The following is a 21,704-nucleotide window of genomic DNA, read 5'->3' on the forward strand; positions in this document are numbered from 1 at the left end:
ACACACAGACACACACACACACACACACACACACAGACACACACACACACACACAACCGAACACCAGGTTAAAACATAGACTCGCTTTGTTCACACAAGTGAGTCAATAAAGTAAGCTGGGCTAGAAAATATCCTTGATCAGACATTTGTATATTAAGCTGCCTGAGACAACAACAAAACAAAAGACCATCCGTCTCCAGGAACATTAAGAAACACCGACTCCTTTGACCCACTCAGTAAAAAAACAAGCAAGACCAAGTGGGATTCTTAAAAAAATCCCCCCCCCACCCCCTAAAATCCCCACTCCTGACAAAAAAAAAAAAAAAAAAAAAGTGCTCAGTTCCACTCCCCCACCCCCTCCCCACCCCCCAACCACGGGTGAAAAACAAAACAAAAAAAACAACAAAAAAACCACACACAAAAAACCAAACCCAACACCAGGTGAAAAAGTGAACTGCAGTTACTTATCACCCTGTCACAAGTACATGTCATGTTTGGCAAACAAAATCACACACACACACACACACACAGACAACCGAACACCGGGTTAAAACATAGACTCGCTTTGTTTACACAAGTGAGTCAATAAAGTAAGCTGGGCTAGAAAATATCCTTAATCAGACATTTGTATATCAAGCTGCCTGAAATTACAACAACAGAACAAAAGACAATCCATCTCGAGGAGCATGAAGAAACACCGACTCCTTTGACCCACTCAGTAAAAAAAAACAAGCAAGCCCAAGTAGGATTCTTAAAAAAAATCCCTCCCCCCCCCCCCCCCCCCCCCCTAAAATCCCCACTCCTGACAAAAAAAAAAAAAAAAAAAGGGGCTCAGTTCCAACCCCCCCGCCCTCCCCACCCCCCAACCACGGGTGAAAAACAAAACAAAAAACCCCCCCAAAAAAACACACACAAAAAAAACCAAACCCAACACCAGGTGAAAAAGTGAACTGCAGTTACTTATCACCCTGTCACAAGTACACGTCATGTTTGGCAAACAAAATCAAACACACACACACACACACGAAAAAAAAAAAAAAGATTTGAAAAACAAAAGAAAGTTTCACTTCCAGTTTCAAAGGGATGTGTCAAAAGCGTGAGGATGGGTCCCATTTACACCACCACCACCACCACCAAAAACACCACAACCCTCCCCCCCCACCTCCGCCCCCTTCCCTCCCCCCGCAACAAAAAAAAAAAAAAAAAAAAAAAAAAAAAAGCGTTGCCAGCAACCATAGCCAGGCAGAGCGAGGACACAGAATACAAGACCAGTGGAGTTTATTGGCAGCTCCATCCATAGAGATGCAGACCGTGTTTGAAGTACACAAGTCCGTTGTGTCGTTTTGACATGAACCGAAGCCTATGACTGAGAGCATTGTTTCTAAAAAAAAAAAAAAAAAAAAACATTTGACACTAGGGAGTGTTTTTCAACAAGAAACTTGGCAGTCAAAGAGTTAACCCTTTCACCACCAGTCAATTTATAGTACAAAATTCCCTGGGGATTCCCCCTGCAATGTATAGAAAATATGGCCTATCCTACCACCGAACATTAAGAGCAGTAGGTTCATGGATAACAGACCAATGAATGGTCACCTGTCAGTGACATGGGTCCTCTTTTCACGCCTGTTGCATAAATGCGAGCTTGGCGGTGAAAGGGTTAAAACAATTATATTTTAAATGAAAAGGGGGATTTCCCAAGCTTTCTCACACAGTGCAAGAAAGCGTGGCAGGGGCGGAAACAATCATGCTTTCTCACAAAGTGCAAGAAAGCGTTGGCAGGGGCGGAAACAATCATGCTTTCTCACAAAGTGCAAGAAAGCCTTGCAGGGGCGAGAAACAATGATGCTTTCTCACAAAGTGCAAGAAAGCGTTGGCAGGGGCGGAAACAATCATGCTTTCTCACACAGTGCAAGAAAGCGTTGGCAGGGGCGGAAACAATCATGCTTTCTCACAAAGTGCAAGAAAGCCTGGCAGGGGCAGAAACAATCATGCTTTCTCACAAAGTGCAAGAAAGCGTTGGCAGGGGCGGAAACAATCATGCTTTCTCACAAAGTGCAAGAAAGCGTTGGCAGGGGCAGAAACAATCATGCTTTCTCACAAAGTGCAAGAAAGCGTTGGCAGGGGCGGAAACGATCATGCTTTCTCACAAAGTGCAAGAAAGCGTTGGCAGGGGCAGAAACAATCATGCTTTCTCACAAAGTGCAAGAAAGCGTTGGCAGGGGCGGAAACAATCATGCTTTCTCACAAAGTGCAAGAAAGCGTTGGCAGGGGCGGAAACAATCATGCTTTCTCACAAAGTGCAAGAAAGCGTTGGTCGGGCTGGGGGCCAGGGGGGGGTGGGGGCAATGTGCCAGAACGTACGCGTGGGGTAGCCTGGAGAGAAAGCGTGGGACTGACAAGGCGAGGGGGGCAATACACGACAAAGCGGCGGTGTGGTGTGGTGTGGTGTGGTGTGATGTGGTGTGGTGTGGCAGTGGAGGAGGCAGACAGCGGAGGTCAGTTCAGATGCACGCACACACACCCCCTCCCCTCCCCTCCCAGTGTTTTCACAAACTCCCCGATACCTCGCTCGCACTCAGCTGGGCCAGAGATGCCATGGACGTCTCTTTGCTGCCCAAGCGGACTTCGAACTCATCTTCCTGCATCAGTATCATGATTTTTTTTTTTCTTTCTTTCTTTTCTATTTCTTTGTCCTTTTTTTGGTTATTTTTCTCCTTAGAGGATGTAATATGAAAACTGGTAAGGTGGTAAGTATGTAGGTAGGGCACAGGAAGGGATGGAGAGAGGGAAGGAGGATTACAGAAGATCAAATAAAATCATGAAATATATATCAAACACTGGGACCAACTGAATACCTGTTAGCAATAGAATTCTGACCCACCCACGCCCCTCCCCCATCCCCCAACCCTTATGGCAATCCTTTCTTCTTCTTCTAACTATAAAAGCGATCCATTAGTTGCTTATTTCATTCATTTTGTTTATATTTCATCTTATTCTCAGAAGCTGACTGGCTGAATAACTGAGTACAATTTTATTCCAAGTCGGTATAATCATGGGACTGGAACCTGTGCACACTCACTTCGCAGTCGTGCGCGTCACCAATGGGCTACTACTGTTCAAAAGTTTACATCTGGGCCAACAGCAAAGTGAGAGCTGTATTATCAATGGTTTCTCCAGTCAATGGGAAACCATTTACAGCTTAGTCTTTTGTGAAGGACTATGACTCTCAAACTAGGAGGCAAAATTGCACTGGCTCTTAGTACTGCCGCCTTGTGGGCTAGTTGGCTTTTGGGAACCATCCCAACGCTCACTGCCCTAAAACCCTCTTGGCTGAGAGAGTGGGGATGTTACTTGGGGGCTAGACACTCCCCACAATAATCAAATTCTAGCCCAGATAGTCCGAACAGCAGTTGCCTCCTCTGCTGTTATGATGGTCATAGTCGGACACGACTGACTATCATATATATACTACTGTTCAACAAACTGTGGATGCTCACAGCAAAAAGAACGATACTGTAGAGAAACGCTTGTCAGACCACCAGCCGACACAGCAAAGTGGATAGACGGCATGACAGACTCAGGAGCGGGAGACCCCAGGCTCAAGCACCACCAGAGGTGAAGTTTTTACAGGGGGGGGGCGCTTTCCGCTTGTGGCCAGCTCCCCCACCGCGCCCCTCCACCCCCCAAGAACTGAATGTGCTATGGGCAGAAATGTGGGAAGACTGGGACCACAGTGTGGAGGGTCATCCGCTTCATGGACGTGCGCCTCTTTGGGAACAGGGGCTCAAATTCTCTGACCAACACTGCAGGTTCCTGTATCTGTCAGACCTGGTTAACGCCGGGATATATATATATATATATATATATATATATATATATATATATATATATGTATTACCACAGTACAGCCATGTCAAGTGGTCCCAGAACCTAAATGGACATCTCCCCTCCCTCCCGTAGCAGCATCTTCATCATCGTTGAAATACAGGAAACAAAATGTCCAAATTTCTGAGAAAAAACAACACAAAAAACAAAAAACAAAAAAAAAAAAACCCTCTTGTAACAACAGTTGAAACAGACCAACTGAAAAAACAACAACAAACAAACCCACAAACAGAAGAACAAGAACATGTCAGGTGAGTAAGGTCATGAGTGAAAGGTCAACTGAGAACGGTCAGGAGAAAAAGGTCAAAGGTCAGAAGAGAAAGGTTCAAACGTCAGAAGAGAGAAAGCTTAGGATATAAAGGTTAGGAGAATGAAGAGCTTGGAAAAAAAAAAAGGTCAAGGACAAGGTCAGGAGACGAAGGTCAGGGGGACAAAGGTCAAGGACTCACCGACTTTCCGTTCATGTCCAGGGAGCCGTGGTCGGATAGAAGACGTCTCCTCTCCACCACTTCCTCGTGGGACAAAGGGAAACGGGACAGCGCCTGAAATCACATTCACAGCGTCGGCGTCAGTTCCTCAAAGAGGCGTCACTGCCTTTGGACAAATCCAGACACGCTCCACAGCGTCTGCTGCACTGGGCAGATGCCTGACCAGCAGTATTACCCAAGTGGAGTGATGGCCTAGAGATAACGCGTCCGCCTAGGAAGCGAGAGAACCTGAGCGCGCTGGTTCGAATCATGGCTCAGCCACCGATATTTTCTCCCCCTCCACTAGACCTTGAGTGGTGGTCTGGACGCTAGTTATTTGGATGAGACGATAAACCGTGGTCCCGTATGCAGCATGCACTTAGCGCACGTAAAAAACCCCACAGCAACAAAAGAGTTGTTCCTGGCAAAATTCTGTAGAAAAATCCACTTTAATAGGAAAAACAAATAAAACTGTATGCAAGAAAAAATACCCCAAAAATGGGTGGCGCTGTAGTGTAGTGACGTGCTCTCCCTGGGGAGAGTAGCCCAAATTTCACACAGAGAAATCTGTTGTGATAAAAAGAGAAATACAATGTGCCTAGCCAAGTACTGAGCACATGCATATATATATATATATATATATATATATTTGTACCTCTTGCTGAGATAATACAGTATTTTGTATTCTGTACTTAAGAGTACAAGTGAGTCATGAAGGCTTTGCCTCTTGTTATGTTTTTTTTTTCTTTTCTTTGCTGCCCCATAATCCACAGGGTTTTCAGTGGCATTACACCCATGCTGCTCATTCCAAGTCGCCTCATGCAAAGCCACACCCATATTTGTCCACCAATGTCCCAGCGTCGGCAACCCACTGGAAACCACTGACATTTAGGTAGCCATGAGGCCACACACCAGTGGAGACCCTGCACTGCTGATGAGTTGGTGGTGCTAAGTGGTGCTTGTTCAGGCACACAGAAACACACTGAATTAAGGCCAGACACTATAGTTAAATAACGACTTTTTTTCTCTCCAATTATATCTCTCTTTTTTTTTCTTTTTTTTTTCTCTACTAGGTGTATCATCATTTGTGGATCACAAAAAAATGTTATCTTAGATTTCTGTGAATACCTGTTGCTATGGAAACAAATCAAAATGGCCGCCAAACAATGTGTCAAAGAAATCGGGTTTGTGGTCCATGCGGTACATGCAAACACTTTTTGTTATGTGGACTTGATATACAATGACATTATCTTCATTTTCATGTGAGATTCTGTTGATTCTTCAATCATTGTATTTTTTATGAATTTTTTTAAATTTTAGGTATTGCGAAATCCTCAAAATTTACAATGGGTAAAAAGATTGGAACCGCTATGAATTAAAACCCAGAGAATATTTTCATGCATACTCACGACAAAACCTTAATAACATGTTATAAAACAATCATGCAAAGTCTCATGGTTGTAGATTTACTCATCATTGAGCAAGTCCAAGGTATGTTGTCAAGGCCAGAAACTCGACGACTTGCGTCGAAACTGAACAAAATAAACACTTCCATGATTCAGCAAGCAATCTTTATTGGCAATTCTTTCATCGTTAAAGACATCTTTACAGTGGAAAAACTTATGCATATGATAGAAGAGATGTTCAAGAATCACCTTCACCTTCACCTATCCCGTAGTCTTGTGGACCGTTGGGGCGCCACAGGTGATCTGGCAACCAGCATCCTCCAATCCTCTCGGTTTTCTGACCTCCTGATTGTATCGCTCAACCTCAAGCCCGTCCATTCTGGGATGTTGTCCTCCCATCTCTTCCTCTGTCTGCCTCTCCTTCTCCCTCCTTGCACTGTGCCCTGCAGGAATGTCTTGGCAAGCCCTGATGATCTCATGACATGGCCATACCATTTGAGCTTGCGTCTCTTGACCAAGGTCAACAGGTCTTCGTAGGGCCCAATGACTTGCCTGATTCTGTTTCGAACTTCTTCGTTCGTGATATGATCGAAAGCATCAAAATCCATCAAAAACCCAAATCATGAAAAATCATCATTTTGGTCTCTTTTTTGCATTGCCGTGTCCCCCCTTAACTCTCTCCATACGAACGGCGAAAGAGACGACGTTAACAGCGTTTCACCCCAATTACCACCATCAAAATATTGCAAGCGGAAGGCTCTTATACTGAAGAGGTGAATGTTGACAAAGAATACCACAGTTCTGACGACGGAAACTAAAGGTTGGGTCATTCAGACACCCACTGGACATCCGAGGGGTCTGTGTGGAGGAGAAGAGAGGACTGGCCGTACTGAGTGAGTTAAAGTGTAAGGTCCACACTGAGACAGTGTATCCATGAAAAAGTGAACAAACGAAAGGGGAAACAGGTACCCACCTCTGCGATCTTGGCGGCTCCTTTGTCGCTGATCTTGTTTGAGTTGAGTGAGAGAGACAGCAGTGAACGGTTCATCTTCAGGCCCTGAATGATAATAATTATCATGATAATGATTGCAATACCAATAATAACAACAGTGATAATATCTACAAAATAGTAATAATGATAATAATACTACTAATGATAACAACAACAACAAAAACAACAATATAATAATAATAATAATAATAATAATAATAATAATAATAATGATGATGATGATGATGATGATAGTGATAATTAAAAAAGTTACGATGCTAATAGTAATAGTAATAACAGTAGTGATACTAGTAATACAAGTAATAATGATAATAATAATAATAATAATAATAATAATAATAATAATAATAATAATAATGATACTACTACTACTACTACTATTGATACCTTTACTACTTCCACTATTGACAACAATAATAACAATAATAATGATGATGAAGATGATGATGATGATACTACTACTACGACAACTTATAACAATAACAATAACAAAACCTCTATAGCGCTATTCCAAGTAAAACATGCACTGAAACGCTCAAATGAAAGACTTGCATCCATCACCCTAGCACAGACATCCAACCAAATGATAAAGTATGTTCAGACACCACCACCACCACCCCAATCACTCCCCCCCCCCAACCCCCCAACCCCTCAGTCCACACCCACACACAGACACCCCCTCCTCTCCCCCCCCACAGACACCCACACACAATGACCCCCCCCCCCCCCCGCCCCCCCACAGACAACCCCAAACACACACACAATCATTATACCACAACACAGCACTCATTAAACATATCTTGCATCACAACACCCAATAAGTTTTTGTGCAGAATGTGTGTGAGTGAGCGAATGTGTGTGTGTGTGTGTGTGTCTGTGAGAGAAAGCACACACACACACACACACACACACACATACACAAAGCCTTCTCTTCTTTCTCCTCTTCGCCACAACCCACTAGCCCCCCCACCCCACCCCCACCACTTCACCTCCCAACCACTCACCACCCCCACCACCACCACCCTAAACCCCACCAAAAAAACACACCAAACAACAACAAAAAACTCACAGAGGCAAGATAACCCCAACAAAAAAACAAACAACAAAAATGCTCACAGTGGCAAGATAACCCCAACAAAAAAACAAACAAAAAAACTCACAGTGGCAAGATAACCCCAACAAAAAAACAAACAAAAAAACTCACAGTGGCAAGGTACCCCCAACCAAAAAAACAAACAAAAAAACTCACAGTGGCAAGGTACCCCCAACCAAAAAAACAAACAAAAAAACTCACAGTGGCAAGATACCCCCAACAAAAAAACAAACAACAAAAAAACTCACAGTGGCAAGGTACCCCCAATCAAAAAAACAACAAAAAAACTCACAGTGGCAAGATACCCCCAACAAAAAAAAAACAAACAAAAAACCTCACAGTTACAAGGTACCCCCAACCAAAAAAAACAAACAAAAAACCTCACAGTTACAAGGTACCCCCCAACCAAAAAAACAAACAAAAAAACTCACAGTGGCAAGGTACCCCCAACCAAAAAAACCACACCAAAAAAAACAAAAAACAAAAAAAAACTCACAGTGGCAAGATACCCCATCAAAAAAACAACAAAAAAAACCTCACAGTGGCAAGATACCCCCCCCCCCCCCCAAAAAAATAACAACAAAAAAACTCACAGTTTCAAAGTACCCACACCAAAAAAAACAAAACAAACAAACAACAAAAAAACTCAGAGGCATGGTACCCCCACCAAAAATAAAACAAAAAACAAACAACAACAAAACTCACAGTGGGAAGGTACCCCCGACAAAAACAAAAACAAAACCAACCAACCTCACAGTGGTAAGGCACCCCCACCAAAAAATACAAACAACAACAAAAACTCAGTGGCAATGTATCCCAACCAAAAAACCCAACAAAAAACAAACAAAAAAATTTCAGTGGCAATGTATCCCAACCAAAAAAACAACAACAAAAAACAAAAAAACTCGCAGTGACAATGTATCTCAACCAAAAAAACAACAACAAAATACAAAAAAAAACACCAAAAAAACAACTGAGTGGCAATGTATCCCAACCAAAAAAAACAAACAACAAAAAAAACTCACAGAGGCAAGGTACCTCCAACCAAAAAAACAACCAACAACAAAAAACCTCACTGTGGCAAGGTACCCCAACCAAAAAAAAACACAAAACAACCAACAAAAAAACTCACAGCAGCAAGGTACCCCAACCAAAAAAAAAAAAAAAAAAAAAAAACCCAAACAAACAACAACAACAACAACAAAACTCACAGTGGCAATGTACCCCCACCAAAAAAAACATAAAACAAACAACAACAAAAAAAACTCACAGTAGCAAAGTACCCCCACCAAAAAAACAAAGAACAAAAAAACTCACAGTGGCAAGGTACCCCAACCAAAAAAAACAACAACAAAAACACCTAAACAAAAAAACTCACAGTGGCAAGGTACCCCCATCAAAAAAACAAACCAAAAAAAAAAACACAAAAAAACTCACAGTGGCAAGGTACTCAGCCCCCAGGTCGTCAATGGCGTTCCCAGACAGGTTGAGCGACATCAGCTTGGTGTTGGCCGTCTTGGCCGTCCCCAGCGCCATGCCTATCCCATGGGCCCCCTTGCTGGTGATGCCGCAGTAGCGCAGCGACAGGTTCTGGAGGCTGTGATTGGTCCAAAAACATATATATATATATATATATATATATATATATATATATATTTTTTTTTTTTTTTTTTTTTTTAAGTATTCTTCATCTTCTTCTTCGTTCGTGGGCTGCAACTCCCACATTCACTCATAAGTACACGAGTGGGCTTTTACATATATGACTGTTTTTACCCCATCATGTAGGCAGCCATACTCCGCTTTCGGGGGTGTGCATGCTGGGTAGGTATATTCTTGTTTCCATAACCCATTGAACGCTGACATGGATCACAAGATCTTTAACATGCTTATTTGATCTTTTGCTTTCGTATACACATGAATGGGGTTCGGGCACTAAGCAGGTCTGAACACATAATCATGTTGACCAGGGAGATCGGAAAAATCTCCACCCTTTACCCACCAGACGCGGTTACCGAGATTCGAACCCGGGACCCTCAGATTGAAAGTACAACACTTTAACTGCTCGGCTATTGCGCCCATTGCGCGATGACTTTGTTTATAGTGAGGAGGAACTGCGCACCGTCAACCTCACTCTCTTGTCCGAGACCATCTGTATCCAGTGGCAAGATGAGGTCAAGACGACTGGAGATGGAAACGGTTGCAGTAGATGACCAGGATGTCCTATGTGCCTCATCCTGCCCTCAGCACTCCACAGTGCTCTGCTGCAACCGCCTTCCTCTCCCTTGAACCATGAAGGTTTCTTCCGCAGAGTCCGCCAGATCCAGTCTTCACATGAATTGGGTAGACAAGCCCTAACTCACCGAGGGTTTGAGACCCATCGGCTACCCTCACCTAGTTTAGCCAGCCTGTCAATGCTGTTGCCCGGGGGTTGGGCGCTGCTGCATGCTAGCAGCTTCTAGAACCCATATGTGAGAGCTGGGTGCCAGTGGGGACCAATAGAGGACAAACCACTCCCGGAAGAGCGTGGTATTTGTTTAGAGCCCATTATTTAAGTATTCGTAATGTACTTCACCTCCTTTGCACACAGGTCCAGAGCGCTGACAATTAGCATGAATATAGGGGGGTAAAAACTGTTACAGTTTCAGTTTCAGTTTCTCAATGAGGCGTCAATGCGTTCGGACAATTTTGCTTCAGGCATGGCAAATATGGTAGCGTTTTTAAACTTCGAATGCAAAGCTTAAAGTGGTGACTAGTTTTTATTGTGGTTTTTTTTTTTTACTCTTGACTTGTTGTAAGTATTAGCGTGGTAATAGCCTTGAGATGGCTTTAGTGGTCGGTGAGGCTCTAAGCAACATAATTTGATTTGATTTGAAACTTAGTTGTCTTAAGATAATACCTTTCTCTTCCACAAGTAGCTTTTCGCTTATACCCCATGGTGTCAGCTCATTGTTAAACTTAGTTGTCTTTCCAGATAACACCTTTCTCTTCCACTGGTGGCTTTTCACTTTGGCTCCATGGTGTGAGCTGGCTGAAGATCCCGTCCTCGTCGAAATTTTCTCAAGGCCTGACTAAGCGCGTTGGGCTATGCCGCTGGTCAGGCATCTGCTTGGCAGACGTGGTGTAGCGTATATGGATTTGTCCGAATGCAGTGACGCCTCCCTTGAGCTACTGAAACTGAAACTGAAACTGTGCAGCTCCCCAATGACCCTTCACAACCGGAGTTAAGCATAAGACGTAGAAGAAGAAGAAGAAGAAGGAGAAGGAGAAGAAGAAGAAGAAGAAGAAGGAGAAGGAGAAGAAGAAGAAGAAAAAGAAGAAGCAGAAGAAGAAGAAGAAGAAGAAGAAGAAGAAGCAGAAGAAGAAGAAGAAGAAGAAGAAGAAGAAGAAGAAGAAGAAGAAGAAGAAGAAGAAGAAGAAGAAGTTCATTCCCGGTGATGGGACCAAGGTACGCTGTCCTTGTAATTTCGTTTCCCGATGTGGGGCACTGAGAACACGCGGCCCCGGTCAGCAGACAACCACAGAAAATCTGAAGTAGTAACTGGATGCCATGCCTCTACTAAAAAAAATCAATGAATTCAGTCTAGAAACCGAATGAAGTAGAGCGGCGCTGGCCTTGAGGTAACACGTCCGCCTAGAAAGCGAGAGAATCTGAGCGTGCTGGTTCGAATCCTACACTCACCAGTGCTTTCTACCCCTTCACTTGACCTCGAGTGGTGGTCTGGATGCTAGTCATTCAAATTGGACGATAAACCCAGGTCCCGTGTACAGCACATGTAAAAGAAACCACGGCAAACAAAAGGGTTGTCCCTGGCAAAATTCTGTAGAAAAATCCATTTTGATAGGAAACCAAATTAAGCTGCGGGCAGAAAACAATACAAAAAAAAAAAGAAAAAAGAATGTGGCGCTCTCACTGCAGCGACGCGCTCTCCCTGGGGACAGCAGCCCAAATTTGTTGTGACGAAACGAGTAATACTATACAATAATACCATACAATACAATCGTAAATCAATGAAGCAAATATAACGTCTTCAGCTCGGTAAAGTGTCATCAGGGTGTCACACAGAACAACCGCTCACCAGAAATACTACATATGACAATACATAACACATAACAATACCGTCACAGAAAATGGAAACGGTTCTAAGAGCGATGAAGTGGTGTAAACAAACAAACAAATATTAAAAAAAAATGAAACATATTCAGAAGGCAACTTGAAGAAGACAAAAGTGACGGCACTGGGACTAATTCACTAACATGTAAACTAACACAGTAGGCTTATACATGTCAGGTCTACTCCTAATCCCCCCCCCACCCGCCCACCTCACCCCCCTCCCCCTTCCCCCATACCCCCACCTGCCACATCCCTTTCGAGGGCTTTGACCTGAAGGTTAGGCTCGCAATACACGGTATAAAGTTTCCAAAACCCATCAAATTCCAGCGTAGATTACAGGATCTTTACAACCAAATATATGAATTAATGAATAAATGGATGAAAAACGAATAAAAAAAAAAAAAAAAAGTAGATAGATAAATAAATACATAAACAAACAAGCAAATTAAATATTTTTTTGAAAAATAAGAATAAACATACAAATAAATGAGTAAATAAAAAAGTAAACAAGTAAGCAGATGAATGTATAAATAAATAGATAAATAAATGGATAAACAAACAAACAAACATATAAATACATAAAAATTGAATACAAAAATAATTTCATAAATAAATATATTAAAAAAAAAAAACAAACATAAAGTAAACAAATAAACAAAAACAAACAACATGAATAACCACAACATAAATAAATAAATAAATAAAATAAATAAACAAACAGATAAAAAAAAAAAAAAACACACAAAATAAATAAACAAATAAACAAAAAGATAAATAAATAAATACATAAATAAATAACTCTATAAATAAACAAAAGAACAGTCAACTAAGGGAAAGAGATGAAGCAAAGCCATACACGCTGTCCTCGCCGATCAGAGCGGAGAAATTCTCTTCCTTCACCGTGTTTCCATCCAGTATCAGGTTCCTGTCAAATAATAACAACAACAACGACAACGACGATGATGATGATAATCATAATCATAATAACAATCATCATAAAAATAACAAATGTATAAGGCTTTGAAATCTCTCTCTCTATCAGTCTCTCTTTCTCTCTCTCTCTCACAAACTCAAATTCAGGTTTCCTGTCAAATAACAGAGTAAAACTATCAAAAGTATATGCAATATATAGCACGTACCCACACGCAGGCACACACGCACAGACAGACACACACAAAGAATACCCTAACCCCAACACACATATACAAAAAATACCCCCCACCACATCCCACAGACGCAATTATCACCCGATCCAACACTTCCCCTCCCCCTCTCACACACACACACACACACACTCAGATACACACACACACCTGAAACACAAACACACATGCGCATGCGCACTCACACACACGCTGGCACACATTCACATACACACACACACAGACAAAGACAGACACACACACACACACATGAACACACACACACACAAATACCTACACACAGCAACACTCATTTTACATTGGTGCAGAGAGGCAGGAATGTAGCCAACACAAGCACACACACACACACACACACACACACACACACACACACACACACACACAGAGCTACACCCACACACACACACACACAGAGCTACACCCACACACACACACACACACAAAGACATACGCACACACCCACCCACCCACCCACACACACACAACTACACTCACTTGACATTGGTGCAGAGAGGCAGGAAGGTAGCCAACACACACACACACACACACAAGACACACACACACTCACACACACACACACACACACACACACACACTCACACACACACACAAACACACACACACACACAAGACACACACACACACTCACACACCCAGATACACTCATCTGACATTGGTGCAGAAAGGCAGGAATGTTGCCAACACACACACGCACATGCTCACACACACACACACAGGCACACACACACACACACACAAAGAGACACACACACACATCCACACCCACATACACAAAGACACACCCACCCACCCACACACAACTACACTCACTTGACATTGGTGCAGAGAGGCAGGAAGGTTGCCAACACACACACACACAACCCCCTCCCCCCCATACCCAGCACACACACACACACACACACACACACAGCTACACTCACTTGACATTGGTGCAGAGAGGTAGCCAACACACACACACACAACCCCCCCACCCCCACCCCGCGCACACACACACACACACAGAGCTACACTCACTTGACATTAGTGCAGAGAGGCAGGAAGGTAGCCAACACACACACACACACACACACACACACAAAACCCCCTCCACACACACACACACACACACCCAGATACACTCACTTGACATTGGTGCAGAGCGGCAGGAAGGTGGCCAACACACACACACACACACACACACACACACAACCCCCCACCCTCCACACACACACACACAGAGCTACACTCACTTGACATTGGTGCAGAGCGGCAGGAAGGTGGCCAACTGCTGTAGCGTCTCCCCAGTCAACCCCACCTCCCAAAGGCTGAAAACACCAATCACTCAACCAGTCATCCACTGCTCAGTCGATAAACAAAGGAATCTGTCAGTTCTTCCATCCATCAACGTTGCCACCTGCTGTCATGTTTCCATTGTCAATCCTCCACCCACTCACTCACTCACTCACTCACTCATTCCCTCGACCGCTGGGGTCGTTGGGGGGACATGAGGAAGATGTCATAGCTCGCCACGCCGTTCTGTTGGCAGCTGTCGTGAGGAGATCTGGCATCGTCATTTTGGTCCATTCCTTGACGTTGTCGGACCAGCTCTTTCTCTGCCGCCCTCGTCTGCACCCTCCCTCTACAGTCCCTTGCAGGATGGTTTTGGAGAGGGTGTTATGTCGTAGGACGTGACCAAACCATGCCATCTTCCGTCGCTTGACAGTCGCCAGCAGTGGTTCTTGGGGCCCAACAAGGTTGCTGACCAGGTTCCGCACATAGTCATTGGCCTTGTAGGAGATGTGTAGTAGTCTCCTCAAGCACTTGGTTTCGAATGCTTGGATTGTTCTTTCTGTTTCTGCCATCAGTGTCCATGTCTCACATCCATATAAGAGGATGGAGACCACCAGTGAAATACCTCCACCCACACAGAAGTTTAACTCACTCCGGATGAATAGTTTTCTCCCTACAGACGACCCATTTGACAGGGTTTGGAAAAAAATCACAAAAAATACATAACATAAAGTAACTGAATGAAACTCGCTGTACTGGACCCACTGACCCCTCTCCTCACATCCTGTGAACGCCCACCCCCCTCCCTCTTCACTGCTCTCAGAAGCTGAGTCACTATCAGTACCTTCTTGCTGGTAGCTTTCTTCACTGCAGATACTTTATTCAACATCTTCATCATCTTTGTCGATGTCGAAACCTTCAGCTTGAAGCATTTCAATCACTTCAGCAGCGGTAAAACTGCTGTCATGATCAAGTTTGCTCCAAAAAATTTCCACTTGTATCACCTGTGACGCCATTTTCGACATGTATGTGTGGGGTCCTGGACTCGGTGGCTCGCTGTGGAGTGCACTGTTACGGAATCTCATGAAGAAACTTTCCATTCGACCCTTGACACATTCGCAATGCCCGGTGTAGCTGCGATTGTTATGCTACCCCATGAGGAAAACGTGGTCAAATTTTTCATTGTAGAAACCACTATATCATTCCATCGTCCGGAATGCTACCTTACGTCAGGAACGCTATAGTGTTCCATCATCTGGAGTGAGTTAAAACAAACAAAAAAACCACACACCAACTAGTTAATCATTAACCCTTTCACCACCAATCAATTTAGAGTACAAAATGCAAAAGACAGTGACTAAGAATAGCTGGGGATTCCCTCTGCGATGTATAGAAAATATGGCCTTTCCTACCACCGAACATTAAGAGCAGTAGGTTCATGGATAACAGACCAATGAATGGTCAGTCACCTTTCACTGACATGGGTCCTCTACCATACCTGTGCATAAATGCGAGTTTGGCGGTGAAAGGGTTAAAGAAATGAGGAAAGGAGAGAACAAGGTGGCAGAGTGGTTAAGATGCTTATCTGCCAAAAAAAAACCATGTCCACTGAGGGTCTGCGTTCGAATCAAGTTTTCACCTTTTTTTTCACCCCCCAAGTCAAAGTGGAAAATCAAACGGAGCGTCTAGTCATTCGGATGAGATGACAAACTGAGGTCCTGTGTGCAGCACACACTTGGCGCACTGAAAAAGAACCCATGGCGACGAAAGTGTTGTCCTCTGGCAAAACTGTGTAAAAGAAATCCACACAAATCTATCTATCTATCTATCTAGCTATATGCATGCTTCAAGGTCTAACTGGTGCACTGGGATCTGCCTAGCTGATGTGGTGTAGTGTATATGGATTTGCCTGAACCAAATGAAGCCTCCTTGAAAAACAACTGAAACTGAAACTAAAGATTCCAACGAAAAAAAAAAAAAAAAAAAAGAAAAAAAGAATACACCCATCAAATAATCTATCCACTATCTGTCAACATTGCCATCAGCTGTAGCAAGCATTTCTCCTGTCAACTCTACCCACCACAGCCTGAAAACACCAAACGGTCGACCAAAAAAAAAAAAAAAAAATCAAATTTCCACACTCAGCTCTTTCAAGTCTGGCCTTAAAACCCACCTCTTCCCAAAATAGCCTCCCTTGCCTGCCCTTCCTTGTCTTTAGTTTCTGCAGTATTAGAGTTATGCATGCGTGTGAATGACTGGTGCGAAAGCGCTTTGATTTGTCTCTGCACAAGATCCAGCGCTATATAAATACCATTATTTTTATTATTATGAATAAACAAAGAGATCAATCAGTTCTTCATCCACCATCTTTGCAAATTCATGCCACTTCCTATGGACAAGAAAATGAAAATCAGTCAATAGACTGATAGATAAATAAATAAATAAATGAATAAGTAGATGAATAAATAAATAAATAAGAAACAAGAAAGTAAATCAATCAATAAATGAATCCATTGATCTTCTTCTTCTTCTTCTTCTGCGTTTGTGGGCTGCAACTCCCACGTTCACTTGTATACACACGAGTGGGCTTTTACATGTATAACCGTTTTTACCCCGCCATGTAGGCAGCCATACTCCGCTTTCGGGTGTGTGCATGCTGGGTATGTTCTTGTTTCCATAACCCACCGAACGCTGACATGGATTACAGGATCTTTAACGTGCGTATTTGATCTTCTGCTTGCATATACACACGAAGGGGGTTCAGGCACTGGCAGGTCTGCACATATGTTGACCTGGGAGATTGTAAAAATCTCCACCCTTTACCCACCAGGCCCCGTCACCGTGATTCGAACCCGGGACCCTCAGATCGAAAGTCCAACGCTTTAACCATTCGGCTATGGCGCCCGTCCCTCCATTGATCAACGATGCCAACTGGTGTAATGTTTTTCGGCCTGCTAATCCTGCTGCCAACAGGTTGAAAACACCAAGCGGTTTGTCAGTCATTACATGAAGAAATACAACAAATCAATCAATCCATCCATCCATTAACTCACTCAGTACGGCCAGTCCTCTCTTCTCCTCTACACAGACCCCTCGGATGTCCAGTGGGTGTCTGAATGACCCAACCTTTAGCTTCCGTCGTCAGAATTGTTGTATTATTTGTCAACATTCACCTCTTCAGTATAAGAGCCTTCCACTTGCAATATTTTGATGATGGTAATTGGGGTGAAACGCTGTTAACGTCGTCTTTTTCGCCGTTCGTATGGAGAGAGTTAACCATTTCACTCCTAAGCCTCGGGCACAGTAGATCAGCATGACATAATTTTTCAAGCGCAGATGTGTGTGGATTCTTCAGCGGTGTCATTGATTTTTGCTGAGTAAAGGTACAACAGTCACAAGAGGAGAGAATTTCAAACAAAGAATAGCGATCGTCATCCTGACCTGTGTGCTATGTGTGTTGCAAATAGCTGCCAAGTTTTAACCACCTCTCATTCAGAGACTGAAAACTAAAACCAGTCTTTTTCTTCTTCTTCTTCTGCGTTCGTGGGCTGCAACTCCCATGTTCACTCGTATGCACACGAGTGGGCTTTTACGTGTATGACCGTTTTTACCCCGCCATGTAGGTAGCCATACTCCGTTTTCGGGGCTGTAAAACCAGTCAACTAACAGACCAGTCAGTGTATCATTCAATAAACAAAAGAAGATGTAAAAAAAAAAATTAAAAAAAAAAAAAAGAGAGAACAAAACAAAACAAAACACACACACAAAATAACAACAACAAATAATAAATATATCTATCTTCTTCTTCTTTGTTCATGGGCTGCAACTGCAACGCTCACTCATATGTCACGACTGTATGACCGTTTTTACCGTGTGACCGTTTTACCCCGCCATATGATATCTATCAAAGATGCCAACTGCTGTCATGTTTTCACCCGCTAAAAAAAACCCCATGCCTCCCACCTCAGGCTGAAAACGCCAACCAGTCAACCAACGACAAATCAATCAATAAAATATACACCAAACTCCGTATTGATAAGGATATTCAAAATTCGAATAACACAGGACATATTCCCAGTCAGGTGATGCTAACAGATGATGAATATGTACAAACAAGATTGGGAAAATTTGTTTATGAATGCTGCTGCAATTTACTGCATTAACTGATTGATTAATTGTGTGTTTTTTCATTCGTTCATTCATTTACCATTGCACTTGTGTCTTATAAACCTTACGGTTTCATGACAATAAAATCTATTCTATTCTATTCTATTCAGAGCAGTGCCCCTGCAGAACAGGCAGCCAGACAACAGAACATCTGCTGCAGTCCTGCCTGCTCCACCAAGCGCTCCGAGAGAAAACCTGGCCCGACCCAATCCCAGCAGCCCGGAAGCTCTACGGAGCGACTGAAGGACCTGCGATGTACTGCCGCCTTCGTCATAATAATAATAATAATAATAATGGATAATTATATAGCACACTATCCAGAAATCTGCTCTAGGTGCTTTACAAAAACGCTTTTGCTAACATAAAACATTACATCTATGTTACATACACACACCAAAATGTGACTACACACACACACACACACACACACACACACACACTGCATACATACATTTTAACATACACGTGTATCTAACAGCTACCCTAACACATACGCACACATAGGCAGGCACAAACTTACATAAACACACGCACACACAATACACACTCATATACATGCATGTAGTTATGTCCACATACATACGTATACACACAGAGTCAAGCACAGCCATCTGATAAATAAATGACGAACGAGACAACAACCACCACCAACCAAAACCCTCGCCCCCTCGCGGTCTGTCTATGTCTTACTTGATGGTGTGCAGTTTATCCAAGTGGGGCCAGCACAGCTCAAAGACCCCCATCATGCCTCCATCAATCTTCCAGCCTGAAACACACAGTCATACATTATTAACGACCATGACGGTGGTGGTGGTGGTGGTGGTGGTGGTGATGATGATAGTGACGATGATGATGATGTGGGCCATGATTGTGATTATCAATGAAGGTGATAATACTTACAGTAATAGTAATAGTAATAATAATAATAATAATAAATAAAAAAAATAATAATAATAAATAAATAATAATAATGATAATGACATCAACGATAATACTGATATCAATAAAAACAATAATAAATAACAGCAGTAATGATAATACTAATATGAACACTAATAAATGATCATAATCATATTGACAAGAAGAAGAAGAAGAAGAAGAAGAAGAAGAAGAAGAAGAAGAAGAAGAAGAAGAAGAAGAAGAAGAAGAAGAAGAACAACAACAACAACAACAACAACAACAACAACAACAACAACAACAACAACAACAACAACACTACTATTACTACTACTACTACTACTACTACTTACTACTACTACTACTACTACTACTTACTACTACTTACTACTACTACTACTTACTACTACTACTACTACTACTTACTACTACTTACTACTACTACTACTTACTACTACTTACTACTACTTACTACTACTACTTACTACTACTTACTACTACTACTACTTACTACTACTTACTACTACTACTACAAGAAATATGATGGTTCTGTTGATCTTCAAACCTGATACATGGTAACAATGATGATGGTGGTGATGAAGACAACGACTGAATGATATGATGATGATGATGATAATTATTATAGTAACAATAATGACCCGAACACTACCACTGCCATTCCTACTACTGCTACTACCACTACTACTAATGATAATAAAAAGAATATTCTTTTGTGGCATATACGCTTGAATCGTCTTTTACGGCAGATATGCTGATGTGATACAGCCCAATGCATTGTGCACACTCTGCTTCCTCAGTTCAAGCATCCATGCACAACACATCAACACACACACATGCACACACAATTTGCTCCTTCTCCCTCAACACATACACACACACACACACACACACACATCTGCACACAAAAACACACATGCGTACACACAATCTCCCCCTCCCCCCTCCATCCCCCCAACCCTCCATTACACATCGGCACATAAAACACACACACACACACACACACACACACACACGCACACACACACGAACCCACTCCCCCAACACACACACACACCACCAAACATACATACACACACACACTATTCCCCTCACCTCCGCCCTTCCACCCCAACACACACACACACACACACACTACCCCACCACACATACACAATTCCCCTAACCTCACCCCCACACCCTTGCCATCCACCATCCCACCCCAACACACACACACACACACACACACACACAGTGCCCCAACACACACACACACACACACAATTCCCATAACCTCACCCCCACACCCCCGTCACCCACCATCCCACCCCAACGCACACCACCCACTACCCCAACACACACACACACGCTACCCAAACACACACACACACACACTACCCAAACACACACACACACAATTCCCCTAACCTCACCCCCAAACCCCTGTCACCCACCATCCCACTCCAACACACACACACACACACACACCACACACCACCCACTACCCAAACACACACACACACCACCCACTACCCAAACACACACACACACACACACACACCACGCAAACACACACACACACCACCCAAACACACACACACACACACACACACACCACCCAAACAAACACACACACACACACACACACACAAACCACCCAAACACACACACCACCCTACCCTTGATGAAGATCTCCGTCACGGTGTCTCCTTTGTCAGGGTGATCCATCTCCACTTGCACGGACGGCTTGAAGTACTCAAACTTCTCCTTGGTCATGTACGTCTTGGGTGGGGGCTCTATCACTTCTGTGACACACACACACACACACACACACAAACATGCATGTCACACACACACACACACACGTCTCTTCCTCACACATGCACACACACACACACATACCCTCCCATGCACACACACAGACACACACACACTGACACAGACACATACACACAAGCACACACACATCTCTCTTGTACACACACACACACACACACGCACACACAAACTCACACACACACACACATACACACAAGCACACACACACAAACATACACACACACACACACATGCACGTACACACACACACACAATCACATACATTTTGATTGATTAATTGACTGATACGGATACGTGTTATATATATGTATATATATATACTTTACCACTCCCTCCCTCCCTCCCTCCCAACTCCCTAAATCACTCCCTCAGTCACT

At 43.1% G+C, this 21,704-nt stretch overlaps 1 protein-coding gene across 2 annotated transcripts in view; it reads right to left on the reverse strand.

The window, feature by feature from the left end:
* The window catches only part of LOC143278065 (leucine-rich repeat-containing protein 71-like), a 71,775-nt gene that overhangs the window by 33,810 nt on the left and 16,261 nt on the right, over window positions 1-21,704 (reverse strand). For both annotated transcript variants that reach the window (XM_076583085.1, XM_076583084.1), the window contains 8 exons: window positions 21,168-21,293; window positions 19,285-19,360; window positions 14,388-14,462; window positions 12,831-12,899; window positions 9,301-9,460; window positions 6,732-6,815; window positions 4,335-4,427; window positions 2,565-2,639 (listed from right to left, as the gene is read on the reverse strand). In XM_076583085.1, the coding sequence (XP_076439200.1) occupies window positions 2,565-2,639; window positions 4,335-4,427; window positions 6,732-6,815; window positions 9,301-9,460; window positions 12,831-12,899; window positions 14,388-14,462; window positions 19,285-19,360; window positions 21,168-21,293 (758 nt within the window). The remainder of the gene's footprint in view (window positions 1-2,564; window positions 2,640-4,334; window positions 4,428-6,731; window positions 6,816-9,300; window positions 9,461-12,830; window positions 12,900-14,387; window positions 14,463-19,284; window positions 19,361-21,167; window positions 21,294-21,704) is intronic.

This window comes from Babylonia areolata, chromosome 35 (assembly GCF_041734735.1).
Source record: "Babylonia areolata isolate BAREFJ2019XMU chromosome 35, ASM4173473v1, whole genome shotgun sequence".
Taxonomy (NCBI): Eukaryota; Metazoa; Mollusca; class Gastropoda; order Neogastropoda; family Buccinidae; genus Babylonia; species Babylonia areolata.